The sequence below is a fragment of the Sceloporus occidentalis genome, unplaced genomic scaffold (genome assembly GCF_023333645.1).
Source record: "Sceloporus occidentalis isolate IW3139 unplaced genomic scaffold, rSceOcc1.0.p SCAF_1, whole genome shotgun sequence".
NCBI lineage: Eukaryota > Metazoa > Chordata > Lepidosauria > Squamata > Phrynosomatidae > Sceloporus > Sceloporus occidentalis.
The window spans coordinates 294,612,068-294,629,681 of NW_028316981.1; the positions used below are offsets into that span (position 1 = coordinate 294,612,068).

Below are 17,614 nucleotides of genomic sequence, written 5' to 3' on the forward strand. Positions count from 1 at the left end.
AATATCATAGCAGACAGATTGAAGAAAGTATTAACTGGATGGATAAAAGATGACCAAAGCGGATTTCTCCCAAAAAGACAGGCGAAACAAAACATAAGGATTATATTAGATTTGATAGAGTACTATGAGAAAAAAACGGGTAAAGAAGCAGTAATGATATTCTTAGATGCGGAAAAAGCTTTTGATAATTTGAATTGGACATTTATGAAAAAAATGATTAACAAATTAAATTTTGGCAAAAATTTATATAAGTGGATAGAGGGATTATATAAAGAACAAAATGCAAGAATTCTAGTAAATAAAATCAAAACAAAAATGTTTCATATTAGTAAAGGAACCAGGCAAGGATGCCCTCTTTCACCAAGTTTGTTTATAACGTGTTTAGAAGTTTTATGTAATAGGATAAGAAAAGAGGGAAAGATTCAAGGAGCAAGAATTAAAGGGAAAGAAATTAAAATAAGAGCTTTCGCGGATGATATTGTGTTAATAGTAGAAGATCCGTTGGAAAATGTGGCTAGAATCCTGGAAATAATAATAGAATTTGGCAAATTGGCGGGAGTGAAAATAAACAAAGAAAAATCAGTGATAATCCCTTTCAATATGAAAAAGGAGAAGCAAATAATTATTCAAGAGAAATCTGGAATATCAATTCAGAAAAAGGTTAAATATTTGGGAATCCAAATTACAAACAAGAATAATGAATTGTTCGATAATAATTATAAGCAGGTTTGGCAGGGAATAAAGAAAAATATGGAGAAATGGTCAAAGTTGCAAATTTCGTTACTAGGAAAAATTTCGTTAGTAAAGATGGCAATACTCCCCAAGATTTTATTTTTATTTCAAAACCTCCCGATAATATTGAATAATAAAATATTTAGTGAGTGGGAAAAAGATTTGAGGAAATTTATTTGGGCGGGCAGAAAGGCTAGAATAAAATGGAAAACTATGATAGATGCTAAAGAAAGAGGGGGATTAGGTCTGCCAGATCTAAAATTATATTACCATGCGTGTTGCTTGGAATGGATATTGAGTTGGATTGAATTGAAAGACGAAAAATTGCTTAACTTAGAAGGATTTAACCTACGATATGGATGGCGCGCCTACATGTGGTTAGAAAAGACAGAATTGAATAAAGAATTTAACGATCATATAATTAGAAGAGCCCTAGGGAAAATTTGGAAGATGTATAAAGGAAAAATATATAGACAATTACCAGATTGGGTATCAATTCATGAAGCATTATTATATAGGGGGAAAATAGAAGGTAAAGAGTGGTTGAGATACAAAGATTTAATAAAATTAGATGAAGGAGGATTGGTAATGAAGACAAGGGAGGAATTAGTAAAAGAAGGATACAATATCTCTTGGTATTTATACTATCAATTGCGAGAAAGATATAAATTAGATGTAAGAGAAAAGGGGGTTACAAATAGAAGTACAGAATTGGATTTGATAATAAATGATAAGAAAGGTAGGAAAATTTCAAAATTTTATAATTTTTTCTTAAAATTGAATTTGGAACAAGATCAGATAAAGCAATGCATGATTAAATGGGCACAGAATATTGGACAAAACATTCATTTAGAAACATGGGGAAAAATTTGGGGAGAAGATTTAAAATTTACATTATGCATGGATATAAGGGAAAACTTTTATAAAATGCTTTACAGGTGGTACCTTACTCCGAATAGATTGGCGAAAATATATAAGAATGAAAAAGCAACATGTTGGAAATGTGAAAGAGGGATAGGCAGTTTTTACCACATGTGGTGGACATGTCCAGAGATACATAAATTTTGGGTCAAGGTTCATAAAATAATAGTTGAAATAATCCAATTGAAATTTCCATTACTTCCGGAAATGTGCCTACTGAATGTGGTTCAAGATAAGAAATTGAGGGAAAAGAAAAAACCGTTATTATACTTAATTACAATGGCTAGAATTGTAATAGCTAAAAACTGGAGAAACAGACATATACCAGATATAGAAATGTGGTTGGAGCAATGTTTAGAGATAATGGAATTAGACAGGTTAACGATGTTAATGAAGGGAAAGATGTTGGAAGAAGAAGATATGATAGGGGACAGATTAACAAAGATCTATCAGAAGGGAAAAGAGTGATAAAGCAAGTGGCGGACATGAGAAATAAATAAGAGGATGTAAATATGGTAAAACACCACGAAGTAATGAAGATTGGCTTGTATCGATAATAAGAAGAGGTCTATTAGTCCAGCCTTAGAAATTAAGAGATAGAGGATGTTTGAAGCAGAGATAAAGTCAAAGTACAAAGAAGTTTAATATGAAGAATTAGTGAGAATAGCTAAGAAATCAGTAATGGCAATTAAGCAAGGGAATGGGTGGGGAGGGGAAGAGGTTGCTGTAAGCTGAGGTTAAGCGTGTATTTGTTTTTTCTCCTTTTCTTTTTTTGTTTATGGGTTGTTTTTTATTTGGAAAATTAATAAAGATTAAAAAAAATAGCAATAAGGACCCTTGAAATTCATGAGATGCAGGATTGACAATCAGGAAGTAGGTATTAACAAGTTTGTGTTCTACCTAAATAACAAATGAAAGTATTGATTTTGGTTAACTTGGCTATGTATTAGTCTGTAAAATTAACACATTGTTCACATTCACATTATTTTTATCAAAGGCCCACACCCATACATGCAGGATCTTTTGGCAGTTTGTTCAGTCTCGATAACAAGAAAAGATTTATAATGCTCTAATAGGGGATGTCCCTTGTTGTAAAACACACCCGCCAGTTGTATGATTTACAGGCTTTCCAGTCCTCAAATAAGGGGCTTCCCTTATACACTTGGAAACCCTCTTAGTAGTCTTAGTGGATATTACATCCTAATGTAGGTGATGGGGATGCATTAAAGATTAATTTTGTTTTTGTAGTTTTTAATATTAAGAAGAGGTGTTACGAGCCACTGGACAGCATTACCATCAAGTACTTTTACTCAGCATTTGTGTGCAGTGGGGAGAAATTTTAATGTGATTTTCTATAGTCATGAATTTATTCATGTTACAGCTCTTCTCCTGGCTTTCACTCTCACCCCCCTGGTCAGCGGAAGAACAACCAGTTTGACCAGTAGCTCTGAGAATTGGCTGAAGATGTCTTCCAATCTTCTCTGGAGTCTGCTGGTTCTTGTTCAGCTCTCAAGACACCAGTCAACACAGTAGTCTTCTATAAAAGATCTACTTTTATTCTAATATATACACTATGCACAAAACAATTCACTACTCACAAAACTCACACTACTATACTTCTCAATACCCACACTACTATACTCCTCAATACCCACACAAAATATTGCCATACATTATTGCTTATATAGACATTTGTCTCTCTATTCATTATACAGTTGCCACCTCCTGGGCGTGTACATACATTATGATTGACATATCATACTTGGCTCAATCTTTACCTCACATTGCATCATACATTGCTGTCCACTCAATGACTTTCAGGTGATATCAATTTGCACCTTTTCACTTTGTCCTTGCCACATGTGTCCTTGGCTTTTAGGAACTTCTAATTACATTATATGCAACACCTATGTGCCATTTCAATTGCTTTTGCTGTGTCATGTTACTTTCAAATACATTCATATACATATTATATTTCTTGTGACTATATATCCCATGTTGCTTTTTCCTGACAATCCCCTCCGAAATAGAATATTGTATGTGAATTTATATTGTCATTCCAATTAACTGAGACAATCTCTCGTGTTTTTCAACTGTCAAAGCCTTTGTAAAAATGTCTGCAATGTTGTGTTGTGTCTCTATTTAGTTTAACTCTATTTTTCCTTTCTGGACCATTTCTCTTACGTTCTGATATCTTACACCTACGTACTTCGTTCTGTTTTTCAGATTTTCTGTTTCTGCCATTGCTATACAGGACTGCGAATCTTCATGAATTTCTACAGGAATTTTAAAGCTTTCATTCAAATCAATCAATAACTGTTCAATCCACTGTATCTCATTTGTGAGTTCATTCAAAGCTGCGAACTCAGCCTCACTAGTGCTCAATGCTACGTTTGTCTGTTTTCTACTTCTCCACACAATGGGACTTTCGCTGTATCTTATAATCATTCCCGTCACTGACTTTTTGTCTCCTGATTCCGAAGCAAATGAACTATCTACATAACATTCTAAATCAGCATTGCTTTTTCTAATTATCAACCTCTTGTCTATGGTTCCTTTCAGATACCTAATCAAATGTTTCACTGCTGTCCAATCCTCAATTCTCGGGTCGTTCACTCTTCTTGCCAAAACATGCACGGCGTACGAGATGTCTGGTCTGGTATGGCTAGAAATAAACTGTAAAGAACCAACAACACTTCTATACAATCTTTTATCCTCAAAAGCTCTTGTAACTTCCTCTGACACAAAACTTGTAGTCATCGGAGTTTTCACAACCTTTGGATTCTGTAAACCACATTTCTCAATTAACCTTTCAATTTTCTTGCTTTGACTCAGCAAACAATGCCCTTCTTCAGTCCATTCTACATTTATCCCTAAGTAAGACTTCAACATTCCTAAATCTTTCAACACAAATTTCTCTGACAATTCTTTTTTCACTAACTCAATTTCTTTCTTTGATTTGGCTGCAACGCACAAATCGTCCACATAAATCAACAAAATTGCATCTCCTTTCATGTATACACAAGCATCTGCAACACTTCTCTTGTAACCTAACTTCTCCAATTCATCGTTGATGCATAAATTCCAAGCTCTTGCACTTTGCTTGAGACCGTACAATGCTTTCTTTAACCTGTACACTTTCTGACTACCACTTACTTCAAAACCTTGAGGTTGTTCCATGAAAATTTCTTCTTCTAGATTAGCATTTAAATAAGCCGTTTCAAAATCAAAATGCTTTACTATCAGATCTCTCTTTCCTGCAACTGCTAATACTATTCTTAAACTTTCTGCTTTTGCGGTTGGAGAAAAAGTTTTGTCATAATCTTCAAACTGTTCCTGTGAAAAGCCTTTTGCTACCAACCTTGCCTTATATTTCACACTACCATCAGGCATGTCTTTCCTTTTATAAACCCACTTGCAACCAATGACTTGTCTATCCTTGGGTCTTTCCACTATTTCAAAAACATCTTTCTTTTCTAAGCAATCAAATTCACACTCCATTGCTTCACACCATTTCTCCTGTTCCTCTCTAGGAAGATTTTCTATTTCAGCAAAACTTTCTGGTTCTTCAAAAACCAAACAAGCTTTTGCATTGGTCACCACAAATCTGTCAGGAGATTTTCTAGTTCTTTGACTACGTCTAGGTACTAACTCTGTTGTTCTGCCTCTTTCTTCCTCATCTCTGTCTACACTGGAAGTTGTGGCTTTCTTACTGAATCTCTTGTCCTCTGTCATGCGTGTGGTTTTTGGTCTGGACATTTCACTATCTGAAGAGCTATCACTGCTACTTGTGGATGGTTCTTCTGGTTTTACTATAACCCCTCCATTTCCTGGAGATGCTTGGCTTTGGGTCTGAGTCTCTGCCTCACTTGAGTTGCCTAACTTCACAAACACTTCCTTATTTGCATGGAGTTTTTCCCAACCAGCATATCTTTCAAAGTTGGCAGATCTCGAATGTCTCACTTCTTTTTCTCCCAAATAGAATTTGTAACTGTTTCCAGAATACCCCAAAAACATCAATCTTCTACTCTTGGGTTCACCTTTGTTTCTAAAGCATGCAGGTGTGTACACATTTGCATATTGACCAAAAATTCTTAGATATTTAAAGTTAGGAATTCTACCATATAGAACTCTATAAGGAATGTCATCTATTACTGAATGATAGAGCCTATTGGTAATGTGTACTGCTGTCAAAACAGCTTCACCCCAAAAATTATCACTTACACCCGCATCAGCCATCATACAAGCAGTTAACTTTTTGATTTCTTGAATCTTTCTCTCTGCAAGCCCATCCTCACTAGGACAAGCAGGATTTGTCGTGTGGTGTGTTATGCCAACCTTTTGAAACCAATAAAACAATTCATTAGATAAAAATTCCCCGCCTTTATCAGTTACAATCGTGTCTATTCTGAAATCAAATTTTCTTTCAACCATTCTTATCCAAGACTTTAAGCTTTGCCCAGCGTCTGACTTATTTTTCAGTATTCTGACAAATGTAAATCTAGTGTATCTGTCCACAATTACCAAATAATACTTGCATCCTCCTATAGATAAACAGTTTGCTTGGGCAACATCAGCATGTACATATTCAAAAGGTCTTTGTGCAATTCTTTGCGTCCTTTTTGCTACAGGATATGCCTTAATTTTTACTTGACTACAAATGGTACAATCCAAATGGTTTTTACAGTCTGCCACTTTCAAATCAGGGCACATACTAATTAGGTTCTTTAAGCATTTAAAGCTTGCATGACCAAATTTTCTATGTAACTCATGTATACAATCCTTGTGTAACGGAACATTATCAACATTGTTTACATTCTCTACTTTGAAATGATCAACATTTTCCTCTAGGAAATAAAGCTTGTCTTTCTTTAGCCCTATTCCGCACAGCTCACCATTTAACTTTATCTTGCAAAAATTCTTTTCAAAAATTACAGTGTAGTCCTGGTCTGTTAATCTACCGACTGATAATAAATTGTTTTCCAACTCTCTCACATGTAGCACATTATTAAACTCTTGTTTTAACCCCGGAATGTAAACAGATCCCATTTCTTTTACTGAACTTACTTCATTGCCATTAGCTAGAACTATTGCATTAACATTGGCAGATTTCTTATTTTCAATTAACTCAATGTCATTACACATATTACTAGTTGCACCAGAATCTATTAACCATTTAGAATCTTTTCTATGTTTCTCTTTTATCATTGTGGCACGCTCCTTCTTGTTGTAACTGCCTCTGAAAAATGTCGGCTTGTTCTGTCTCTGTTGCTGAAAGTTCCGCGTCTGCGGTCTGTTATCTCTTTGTCTGTACTGGCCAGCAGCAAATTGTTGACAGTTTCTTTGCAAATGTCCTGCCTTTCCACAGTGGTAACAACGTCATTTTTCTCTCGCGGGAGCTGCTGCTTGGTGTTCTCTTAACTCAGGAGCCTGGTGCAGTCTTGGTGCTGATTTCTGTGAGTCTTCTTTTTCAGACACTCTTCTCTGATTTTCTTCCAAAATTCTTGCTACTATTAAGTCTCTGCTCAATTCAGCCTCAGGCAGATTCTGGAGACTGTTAGTAATGGAGTCCCATGAACTGTCTAAAGACTCTAATAGGATATAACATTGCTGTTCTTTACTTATTTGGACACCTCTTAATTCTGCCTCCACAAACAGGTTTTGCATTTTCTTTAAATGTTCAATTACACACTGTCCCTTAGTCATCTTTTGTCTATAGATTCTTTTAGACCAAAGCATTTTGGCAAAAGCTGTAGTTGAAGTATGTAGCCTTTCAAGAATCTCCCAGCTTGCTCTGATCGGTCGTCCACAAAACTTTCTTTCTCTTCCAGGAAAGTTCAGCTTCTGTGGATGCTGGGTGTTCCAGTAACTGGCTCTGGGCCCATAACCCTTGTTAGGGATGATGGGAGTTGCAGCTCTTCTCCTGGCTTTCACTCTCACCCCCCTGGTCAGCGGAAGAACAACCAGTTTGACCAGTAGCTCTGAGAATTGGCTGAAGATGTCTTCCAATCTTCTCTGGAGTCTGCTGGTTCTTGTTCATCTCTCAAGACACCAGTCAACACAGTAGTCTTCTATAAAAGATCTACTTTTATTCTAATATATACACTATGCACAAAACAATTCACTACTCACAAAACTCACACTACTATACTTCTCAATACCCACACTACTATACTCCTCAATACCCACACAAAATATTGCCATACATTATTGCTTATATAGACATTTGTCTCTCTATTCATTATACAGTTGCCACCTCCTGGGCATGTACATACATTATGATTGACATATCAAACTTGCAGCTTTTCAATTTCTATGTCCATACAACTGTAGGAGTAGTCAGTATTTCCTGGGGAACAGTTGCTTCTGCCTTTAGATTGAGTAGGCCAGGATGAATAATCCTTTTATTTCACCTTGATGTGGGAAGAGCCCCTTTAGCTAAGACTTCTGTCCTAATTTCAAAAGAGGAAAATAAAATTCTCTGTGTGTGTGTGCATTTGTATGTTAAAATGACAAGTGTGAACAACCATAGTTGGTACTTAATGTTTAACACTTAATGACACTGCCAGGGGCTATCTCTAGGGAGTTTATCACACCAGGATAAAAAGTGGAATTTTAGCCAGATTAAAGCATCTTTGGCTGATACTTATCACACAATATGGTGTCCATCCTGCTGCTGTCTTGCATTCCATTTGTTACTATGGTGCACTTTTTCATTGATGAACAAAATCCATCAACAGGCTCTCAGTCTTGCTGCTATTCCATTACATCCCTCATGCAATAGGTGCCTTCTGCAGCTGCATTTCCACTTCTTCTCAGATAGTCACACAGTGGGAATGGAAGTGATTCTGCTCTTCTCTCCCCCCCCCCCCCCCGCCATCACAACAATTGTGGCCACCAACACCTTCACAAAGGTAGCTGCTGTGTGCTCATTCACACAGCAACAATCTTCTGGAAGTGATTTGCAGCCACAATAGCTCATTCTCACTCTTCCTCCAGGAAGGTGGCATTTGACTTTGTGGAAAACAAATCACGCAACCATGGTTCATCAAAACAATGCCAAAGCACTATTGTAAGGAAAAGTGTTATAAGAATTGATGCCAAAACGGTATGCTTCCATTCTTAAACTAGCGTGAGTGTGACAGGTTTGTGTGATAAAATCCTAGCTCTCAGGGTTTGGCCTGGAAATCTCAGATCCTGGGATAATCCTGATTTGGGAACTCTAATTCATAAAAAGACTTGTTCTCTCAGAACTATCTTGGTTAAATCTTTTTCTGGTCCTGGCTACTGGGATCCCCTTTCTCTGAAAAGCAAATTGCATATTGTAGACATATGTGTAAAACTGAAAAGCCTTTAAAAGGGGGGGGGGGGGAGCACATAAGCCATTTACACCTTTCTTCCCTGATTTGCCACACAGTTTTCCAGGTTTTTGTCATCTGCCAAGTAGCTACCATACTTACTTGGCATAAGGCCACATTACTGATGGTCGCTTGCTGAAGATTAATCATAAGAATATTTATTGTGTAAAAGTCTAGTGTATAGAAGTCCAGTGTATATATGTTTTAAATCTACAAACTCTTCTTTAGAGAAACTGCATATCTTAATTCTCAAAAGGAATGCATTCTTTATTGGTTTAATAATAGTTCTCTTTGGCAGTCAGTTCTCCACAGCATCTGGTAGGCTAACTGTTAAGAGAAAAGCCTTCCTTCCTTCCTTCAATACTACTGCAAGTAAATTCAGTAAGAAATGCATCTGATAAAGTAGACTTAAGTCTACAAAAGTTTATGCTACCACCTCTTTCAGTCAGGGGCGTACTGATCCAGACTAACACTACTATGTCTTTCAACATACTGTACTTGTGATTCAAGTTTTCATGAAGTGTACAAACTAAAAGTATATGAGCTAGGATTTTTTTTTTTTTTACAGTAAATGAAAATACTAATAGTTTCAACTTGTATTTTTAACATTTTGCTTTAAAATGTTGGTGTGGCTTTTTGTTTGTTTATTTGTTTCTGGGAGGAGATCAGCCCCATACACACACAGAAAGCTATGTAAAATCCCCCACCTCAAGACATTTTTCACATTCCTTTGATAGTGAAACTAATGACAAAAGCTGTCGCTTAGCTATCCAGAGAACAAATGAGCAAACTCCACCCTCTCTCACAAGGCCTAAACATCTGCCTTGTCAGCTTCCACAGAAACTGCCAGCAACTGAAACTGTTCATTGTAATTTCTCTTTTTGTCCTTGTTATTCATGGCCTGGTTATCCACAATCTGGGTCTGGTTTTGAAGATGGTTCTAAAGGTTTACCTGGTGTAGAACACAGTGGCCCAATTGTCCACAGGGACTATTTTAAATTGTGATAGCTCTCCTATGGTCCCAGTTTGTGAATTCATACTCTCCAGCTGTCCCAGGTTGCCAGGAAGAGTTCCAATGAATTGCCTGTTATCTTTTGCTTTTCAGTTGTTTCTCTCTCTTCATATATTCCTTCCCTCTTTGTCCTCATTTTATTTCAGTTCCTGTGAACTGAGTTCAAAATGCAAGCACATGTACCTAGATAGCTCAACGGGGAGAGAGGAGAGGGTGGAATCTTACCCTTCCCAGTAGGTTCAGGCAGAAGCAAAGAGCTGCAGCCTCTCCTAGCTTGGGCATTCTTTCTTGTTAATAATTTGCCATCTTGATCATACACTGAGGTTGCTTGGTCACAGGTGTCCTGGTTTTCCTCTGTACAATGTTGAAGGATATGTTAATTGGTCTATACTCACAAATTTTGCCTCAGCTACATCAGCTGCACTGGTTTCTTGGGCTCAGTTACTTAAGGTCCATTTATACCCAGACAAAGCTCCAAGAACCTGAAGATCAGCTATGAAGACTTGAAGGAAAAGTAGATTGTCAGGCATGAGAAACAGAGTAATTTTAATGTTGTCCACACATTTGTGGAACTCTCTTTCTTGAGCGATGCAGATTTGAGTCAATTGACTTGGATTCAAGTCAGACTGAAGTTGTTTCAATGACTTGACTTGGATTTGACTCTATCTGAGACCTGCTGAGCAAACTTTGGGTTTGGCCAGTCAACCAATTACAAATCCATATAACAGTTACGTTGTCTAGCCCACATTGCACTAGCTTGTTTGCAAGAATGTCACGGAGACCCCTGTCAAAAGCCTTACTGAAATCAAAATATACTATATCCACAGCATTCCCTTCATCTACCAAGCTGGTAATTTTATCAAAGGCCTGTTACAGACTGCCAAAATAAAGCTGCTTCAGGTCTCTTTGGAGGTATGCTATTTAAATGATGCATGGGTCCTAAGAGTCCAGAGGTCGCGCCAAAGCCACACTCCATTTCTAAGTACTGGAGGGCAGCTTTGGTGCAGTTTCTGGATTCTTAGGATGCATGCATCATTTAAACAGCATACCTCCAAAGAGACCCGAAGCAGCTTTATTTTGGCAGTCTGCAACAGGCCAATGAAAGAGATTAGATTTGTCTGGCATGACTTCTTTCTCTGAAACCCGTGAACTTGTGCTGAGGGGTTGGGGAAAGGCTTTTTTATGAACCTTGTTTGATTTGTAACGTTCTTATGTTTTCCTATTGATTGTCACCCTATTGATATTGTTTATTGTTATTGTCTGCTTTATATTGTTGGAGGCTGAGAAGGGATTTGTTTGTTTTTATTGTATTTTTTATTGTACTTCCTCTGTTGTTAGCTGCCCAGATTCCTCGTTCACTGGGCGGGATACAAATGATTTATTATTATTAATATTATTAGTATTAGTATTACTGATACTCTGGAATGTAACTGTGGCATGTTTGACCCATTTTACAGTATGCTGTAAAATCCTGGATTGCAAGGCTATGTCAAAACAATTCAGTGTGGTGGTGGAGGGAGCAGGTGACATTACTTATGAAAACCTCAATAGGCACATGCATTTCAGGGGGTACTAATAATGTTACAGTACTTACCTTGCTTCATAAAAACTGGCATGGATTGTCTAAGGGAACTATCTACTTATCCTTCAAACCAATTCCTTCTCTCTAAAAAAATATGGTATAATTTATATATTATGTGACCTTGACTCTGAAAATCAATAATGTACTCTAAAAGGCTTGCTAATGGCAAAGATTATCTTTATGTGAGACAGGAAAGGGAATTAGAATACACTAGGTATGAGCTCATTTCCCCAAAGGAGCTGTAGTAAACTTGTGGCATTGTCCCTCATTTAAGGGGGAGTCTTCCTGTCCTGAAATGAATATCAGGAACTCAGATTTCAAAGGAGGCAGTTGTATGATGAGGTTCAGAATGGTTGTAGTTTTTAAATACAATTGCAAGAAAAGAAAGTACTCTTCATTATTCTTGTAATTTTGATGGAAAACTTGGTCACAAAGACTACAAAATGCAAGCTATGCATAGTGGTTGTAGAAGTCAAAATAAGACAAAAATGAGTTGTGGAGGCATCCAAGGGCCCTTTTCAGAGCCTTCCTGTTTTTTTCACTGAGTATATATAGCTATGGGCCTGAACAGACAGGCCAAAATAAAGCTGCTTCGGGTCACTTTGGAGGTATGCTGTTTAAATGATGCATTCATCCTAAGAGGCTAAAAGCTGTGCCAAAGCCACATTCCAGTCCTAAGGACTGGAGCACAGCTTTGGCACAGCTTCTGGCCTCTTAAGATGCATGTATCATTTAAACAGTATACCTGCAAAGTGACCCGAAGCAGCTTTATTTTGGCCTGTCTGTTCAAGCCCTATATATCTTTTTATGTATCTCAAAATAGTGCATTGGAATGAACACCCATAAGTTTTAAACAACATAATACAAATGATGAACAGAAGTGGTCAGGGTTAAAATAATATTTTGTTGAGATTTTGTAATATAAAAGATTTTCAATGCATATAGATGGAGTGATGTGAAATGTGTGTGCCTTGGAGTTACATGTCAATTTACGTCCAACCTCTGAATTTGATAGGTTTTTCATAGGAAATAAATAGTCAGAGGTGGTTTGCCATTTCCTTTCCTGGAAGTATAGCTTGCAGCACCTGCTATTCATTGTATTTCATATTCCACCTGGCCTGACCCTGCTGAGCTTTCAAGCCAATGGTGACAAATTCCTTTAATTTTAATGAATTTCTTTTATTTGGGATTAGCAAATGAATTTAAATCTCTGGGTAGATACTGTGCCATTTCAAAGTTGACCCGTGCATTCTTCCTGTTGTACCTACCTTTATTTCTAATAGTCAGATGCATGAGCTCCACAATGCATTGGTCAGAAGTGAGTCAGGATGAGCATGTGATGCATTACTGTGGGGATGGATGCTATTACATGTTTCAGACCTGAACATAAAATGCCAATGGTGATAAATTCACATTCTAATAATGTCATGTTTCCCTTTTATTTCAGCAAGATAATCAGGTCATGATGTGATGTAACTGTATCAGGTCAAATATCAGAGATTGTGTTTGCATCTCCTGACATTACTTCAGACACAATGGGTAGGATCCAAACCTGGTTTGGGTTAGAACAGATCCATTGAAATTATTGGGACCTTAAGTTGGTTGTGACGACTTTGTTCCACTTACTCCATCTTGTTTATTCTAAGCATGAATGGACTTGAATCCAGATCAAATATTTTTAAATTGAGTTGGAAGTTGGTAAGTTATCAACTGGCATGGGAGCAACAGTCTGTTATCTGATCTCTAGCCAATGCCATAAAATGCATAAATAAAATTCTGACACATGTTGGTGAGACAAAATGGTTTTTATTCTACAAACTGACATTTTGTACAACCTATCAGCATCTAAGATCTTCCTTCAAGATATCAGCTTTAGCTCAAGATTAATTCAAAAATATCTCATGGAATTCAAAGACAGAATAGGAAATTTTTATATCATCATTTTCTTCTCCTTGTCTCTTTTAGTTGAGATGAGAAATGTCAATTTACATTGAAAATAACCATGCTCTTCTAATTTAATTTTACAGATGGCTATGTCCGACGAAGTTGCATAGTGAATGAGTAAGTGAAACTTTTAATCTTAAAAGAGGCAGAATGATTGAAAGCAAGAGGAAGAATTTATTTTCTAGCCCACATAGGGATAGCAAAGAGGAAGTCAAGCTGCTTGAGCCTCAGCCTCAAGAAACAGCTCTTGGAGGCTGTGTCTGTGTTTGTGTCTGGGGGAAGGGAGTTCATTTCCCCCTTGCCTTTCCCAGAAGGGAAAGACAGTGAGGACTGTGGGAGAGTGAAAGTGACTAAGGCCCCAAGCAGACAGGTGAAATACAGCAGCTTCCAACCACTTTTGGGGTGTGGTGTTTAGATGACGCATGCCCCCAATGTGTCTGGAAGCTGCTCCCAGGTTGAAGCTGGGGGTCTGAAGCTGCCCGCAAAATGAACAGATTTAATCCGCTCCTGCCAGCAGTTTGTTCAGCGGCTTGTTCAGGAGCAGGCCATCCAGTTATTGCAGTCATGGAGCAGTCATAGCCAGAGATTGCTCCATCTGGGCCATCTGTTTTAGCCTTGAGCTGTGGCCTCAAAGAACTGACCTCATTCAGAGATGCTGTCTTTCCTCCCCTTTCTGAGGAGTTCAGCTTCAGGAAGAGGCAGAGAAAGACCTAGCAGTCTGAATGTAGTTAATGCACTATAATAGATATTCCCCATCCCTAGTGTAAACAATTTCTTTAAAATGCTGACTTTTAAATTTAAAAATCACCAAAACAAAAATACTTCTCAGAGTCCAAAGCCAAAACTTTCCCCTGGTGAAGTTTGATAAGAATATTGTAAATCATCCATAGTATCCCTTTCCTGTTTTAATGACATAATAAAAGAAAGTCTCCATGGACATCCACAGTGCTTTGCTCTAAAGGAGTATCACTCAGATACTCAGAGGGAGGTGTTGTCATGAACTGGTAGAAAAGATGGGTGGCAATAATGTGTGTCCCATCCCAGACAGTGGGACATCTTGTGTCAACCCAGCTTATATTAATTTCAACATGGCTTTCCCAGGAGAACTTATCAGGGATAAGAATAATTGAGTCTTCTGGATGTTCTTGGACTTCAGCATTTTCACTCCTCACCATTGGCTATGTTGGCTGGGACTGTTGGCAAATGCAGTTCTATAACATTTGGAGGCCTATCTGATTCTGAACCCTGCCTGTATCTACTTCTTCATGGAGTAAATTCCTTTGTTAATCCCAACTAGAGTGAACTAGCTATGATATGGAACTTTCCGTGTTCCCACTAGTAATTGACTTGCTAAATTTCCATGGGTCTATTCTAGCTGAGATTAACAACAAGATTTAGGTCTGTGTATTTTGTCTTCAGAAACACCCCTTAAAATATTTTAAATTGCTTATAAACCAAATAACTGCTTTTTTTTCTATGAAAAAACTTTGAGTTGCATTGAAATTTAATTTTAAGTAAATAGGCACAGTGGTTTTGAGAATTTAGAAGCTATATTGTTGCTATTCCTTAAAGATTGAGTTCCCCTTGTCTAGAATTCTAAAATTCAAAATGTTCCAAAATCCAAGTGTTCCCATGCATGGCTGAGACTGTGACACCTTTGCTTTCTGATGGTTCAGTGTACGCATATTTTGTCTCATGCACAGCTGTATTAAAAAAAATATTGTGCATAAAGTTACCTTCAGCCAATGTGTATACATACAGTATATGAAACATAAATGAATTTCATGTTTAAACTTGGGTCCCATCTCCAAGATACCTCATTATGAATGTACAAATATTCCACAATCTGAAAAACTCCAAAATCCAAAAAACTTGGTCCCAAGTATTTCAGATAAGGGAAACTCAACCACTACTGCATTATTATTATATTTATTTGCTGCCTTTCTTCCAAAAGAGGGATTCAATGCAACTTTCAATTTAAAAAGCAATGCAACTTAAAAAAAATCCAAAAGGCGAACATTAAAACAGGATTAAACTATCAAAGTGGTTTAAAACGACACTTAAAAAGATAAAATACTATTAAAAAGATAAAAACCCTTTAAAACAGTTCAGTTGAAAGCAGGACAACTGAAGCTAGTTGCTGTACTGCTAATTAGTTAAAGCCTTTGAAGGGTAGTTCAGTAGTAGTCCATGTACTCTGCATGTAGAAATTCCAATATTTAATCCCTGGTATCTATAGTTGGGGTGGGAAAAATCCATCTGAAACCTTTGAGACATTTGACTAATGGAATTGCTTACTGTAAGGAATGCTTCAAATATACATGAAAAGAACTAACTAAATGGATTTTCCTCTCTTTCTGAATTTACAGAGATGATGAAATCTATGACGACATCGCTGATGGTACGTTATACATGTCAGAACAGAATAGTAATAACTGAGGATCAAATCAACTGAAATACTCTTTTTTGGTTTGTTTTTAATTACAAAGACAGGCAATTTTCATTAAAAAATTGTTTCATTCCCTCCCCCCATGCAGGCTGCATATACGACAACGATTAGCTACAGACATCTTCTCAGTCCAGTCATCATCATCTTTGAATCTCCAGTTAGCCGATACAAGAATTAAATGTATTATTTATGCTGGTTGCTGTTGTATAGGTACAAAGCTTTGATTAAACGTCTCCAAGAGTTTCTGGACTGTCAAGGAGATCTCATAATGGAAGGATGCCATTGTTCCTGAGTTTGCCTCTACTTTGCTTGGCTAGGGCCATGAACAAGACTTCCAAGCCAAAACATCTTTCTTAGTATAGTGTACTGAGCACTGTTAAAGCCTTAAATCAAACATCCAGTTCCTCCTCTCTTGAAAAGTGTATCATCTTTAATGTTTCATGTATTTATCAGATCACTTTTTCACATCAAGGATCTGAAGTGCCCTTAGCTCATTACTGTTCGTCATTATATATGGTATTCTGTAACTCTTCAGTACATCCTGCACTGGCTTCTGAAACAGGATGCCTTAGCAAACTGACCATAACTATTTTGGCTTTTTTGTTTGAAAGAACATTATGTTGTTTCATTATGAAAGGTTCTGGTTATAGTTATCAAACAGCTTCTGATATTCCACATCCCATAAATCCCTATCCTGTGAAGGTTTCTTACAAAGCCAATTTAAAAGTTAAAAATAAACAAATAAATTCACAACTTGTTACAATATACATAGGTTGAGAAATGTGGAACTAAGCATACATATTCCATACATGTTGATATCCCCTGTCCAATACATACACTAACACATGCCTTTTTGCAAGCTGCCTTGAGTCCCAGTCTGGGAGGAAAGCAGAGGGATATACACACAGTTTCTCATACTCCTTATCTTTCAGCCCAAGGATTGAAACTGGAAAAATTCTCCTACATGTGTGTTCAAAGTACAGTGGGCCCTTGATATCTGCTGAGGTTTGGTTCCAAGACCCCTCTGGATACCAAAATCTGTAAAGTTCATGTATTCCACCAAATGCATTATTCCCTTTAGGAAGATCAACCCCAAATCATACACAATCCCTCGCTGCCAGGATTGCCCTCAAATTACACTTCTGCTCTGGACCACTACTATACTCATTACCTCTTTCTCAGGGGCTGGACTTGGTGGCCCATGATGTCTCTTCCCTCTCTAAGATTCTGTGATTCAATGTGTGCCAATCCATTCTTCAGTATGCAACCTGTCCATTCATCACACAGACATACTTCTTTTCTCTATCTTAAGCATAGAACCATTCATATAAATGGCATAGATACACTTAATAAACATGGGGCAAGAGGTCTTGGTCATTGCCACACTGAGGACCCTTGATATTTTATATGTTTATATATTTATATACACACATTGTACTTTTGGCTGCATTCTGAGATACTCATAGGCTTGAGACCTTTAATTATAATAGTATATTTCTATTTTGTTTTGAGAGATTTTGGTGGGAGGGGGTTATTTGTCTTGTGTTTTTATCTTTGCATTTTGTTCTTAAAACATTTTTTTCTGATTTGGGATATATTAAAGATTTTATGAGTTT

The 17,614-nt window shown here is 37.1% G+C and overlaps 1 protein-coding gene across 3 annotated transcripts in view; it reads left to right on the forward strand.

Annotated features, from left to right (window-relative positions):
• The window catches only part of FYB1 (FYN binding protein 1), a 96,093-nt gene extending 78,479 nt beyond the window's left edge, over positions 1-17,614 (forward strand). For all 3 annotated transcript variants that reach the window (XM_089496279.1, XM_089496294.1, XM_089496287.1), the window contains 3 exons: positions 13,633-13,666; positions 15,919-15,950; positions 16,087-17,614. In XM_089496279.1, coding sequence (XP_089352405.1) covers positions 13,633-13,666; positions 15,919-15,950; positions 16,087-16,109 — 89 coding nt within the window. In that variant the 3' untranslated portion in view covers positions 16,110-17,614. The remainder of the gene's footprint in view (positions 1-13,632; positions 13,667-15,918; positions 15,951-16,086) is intronic.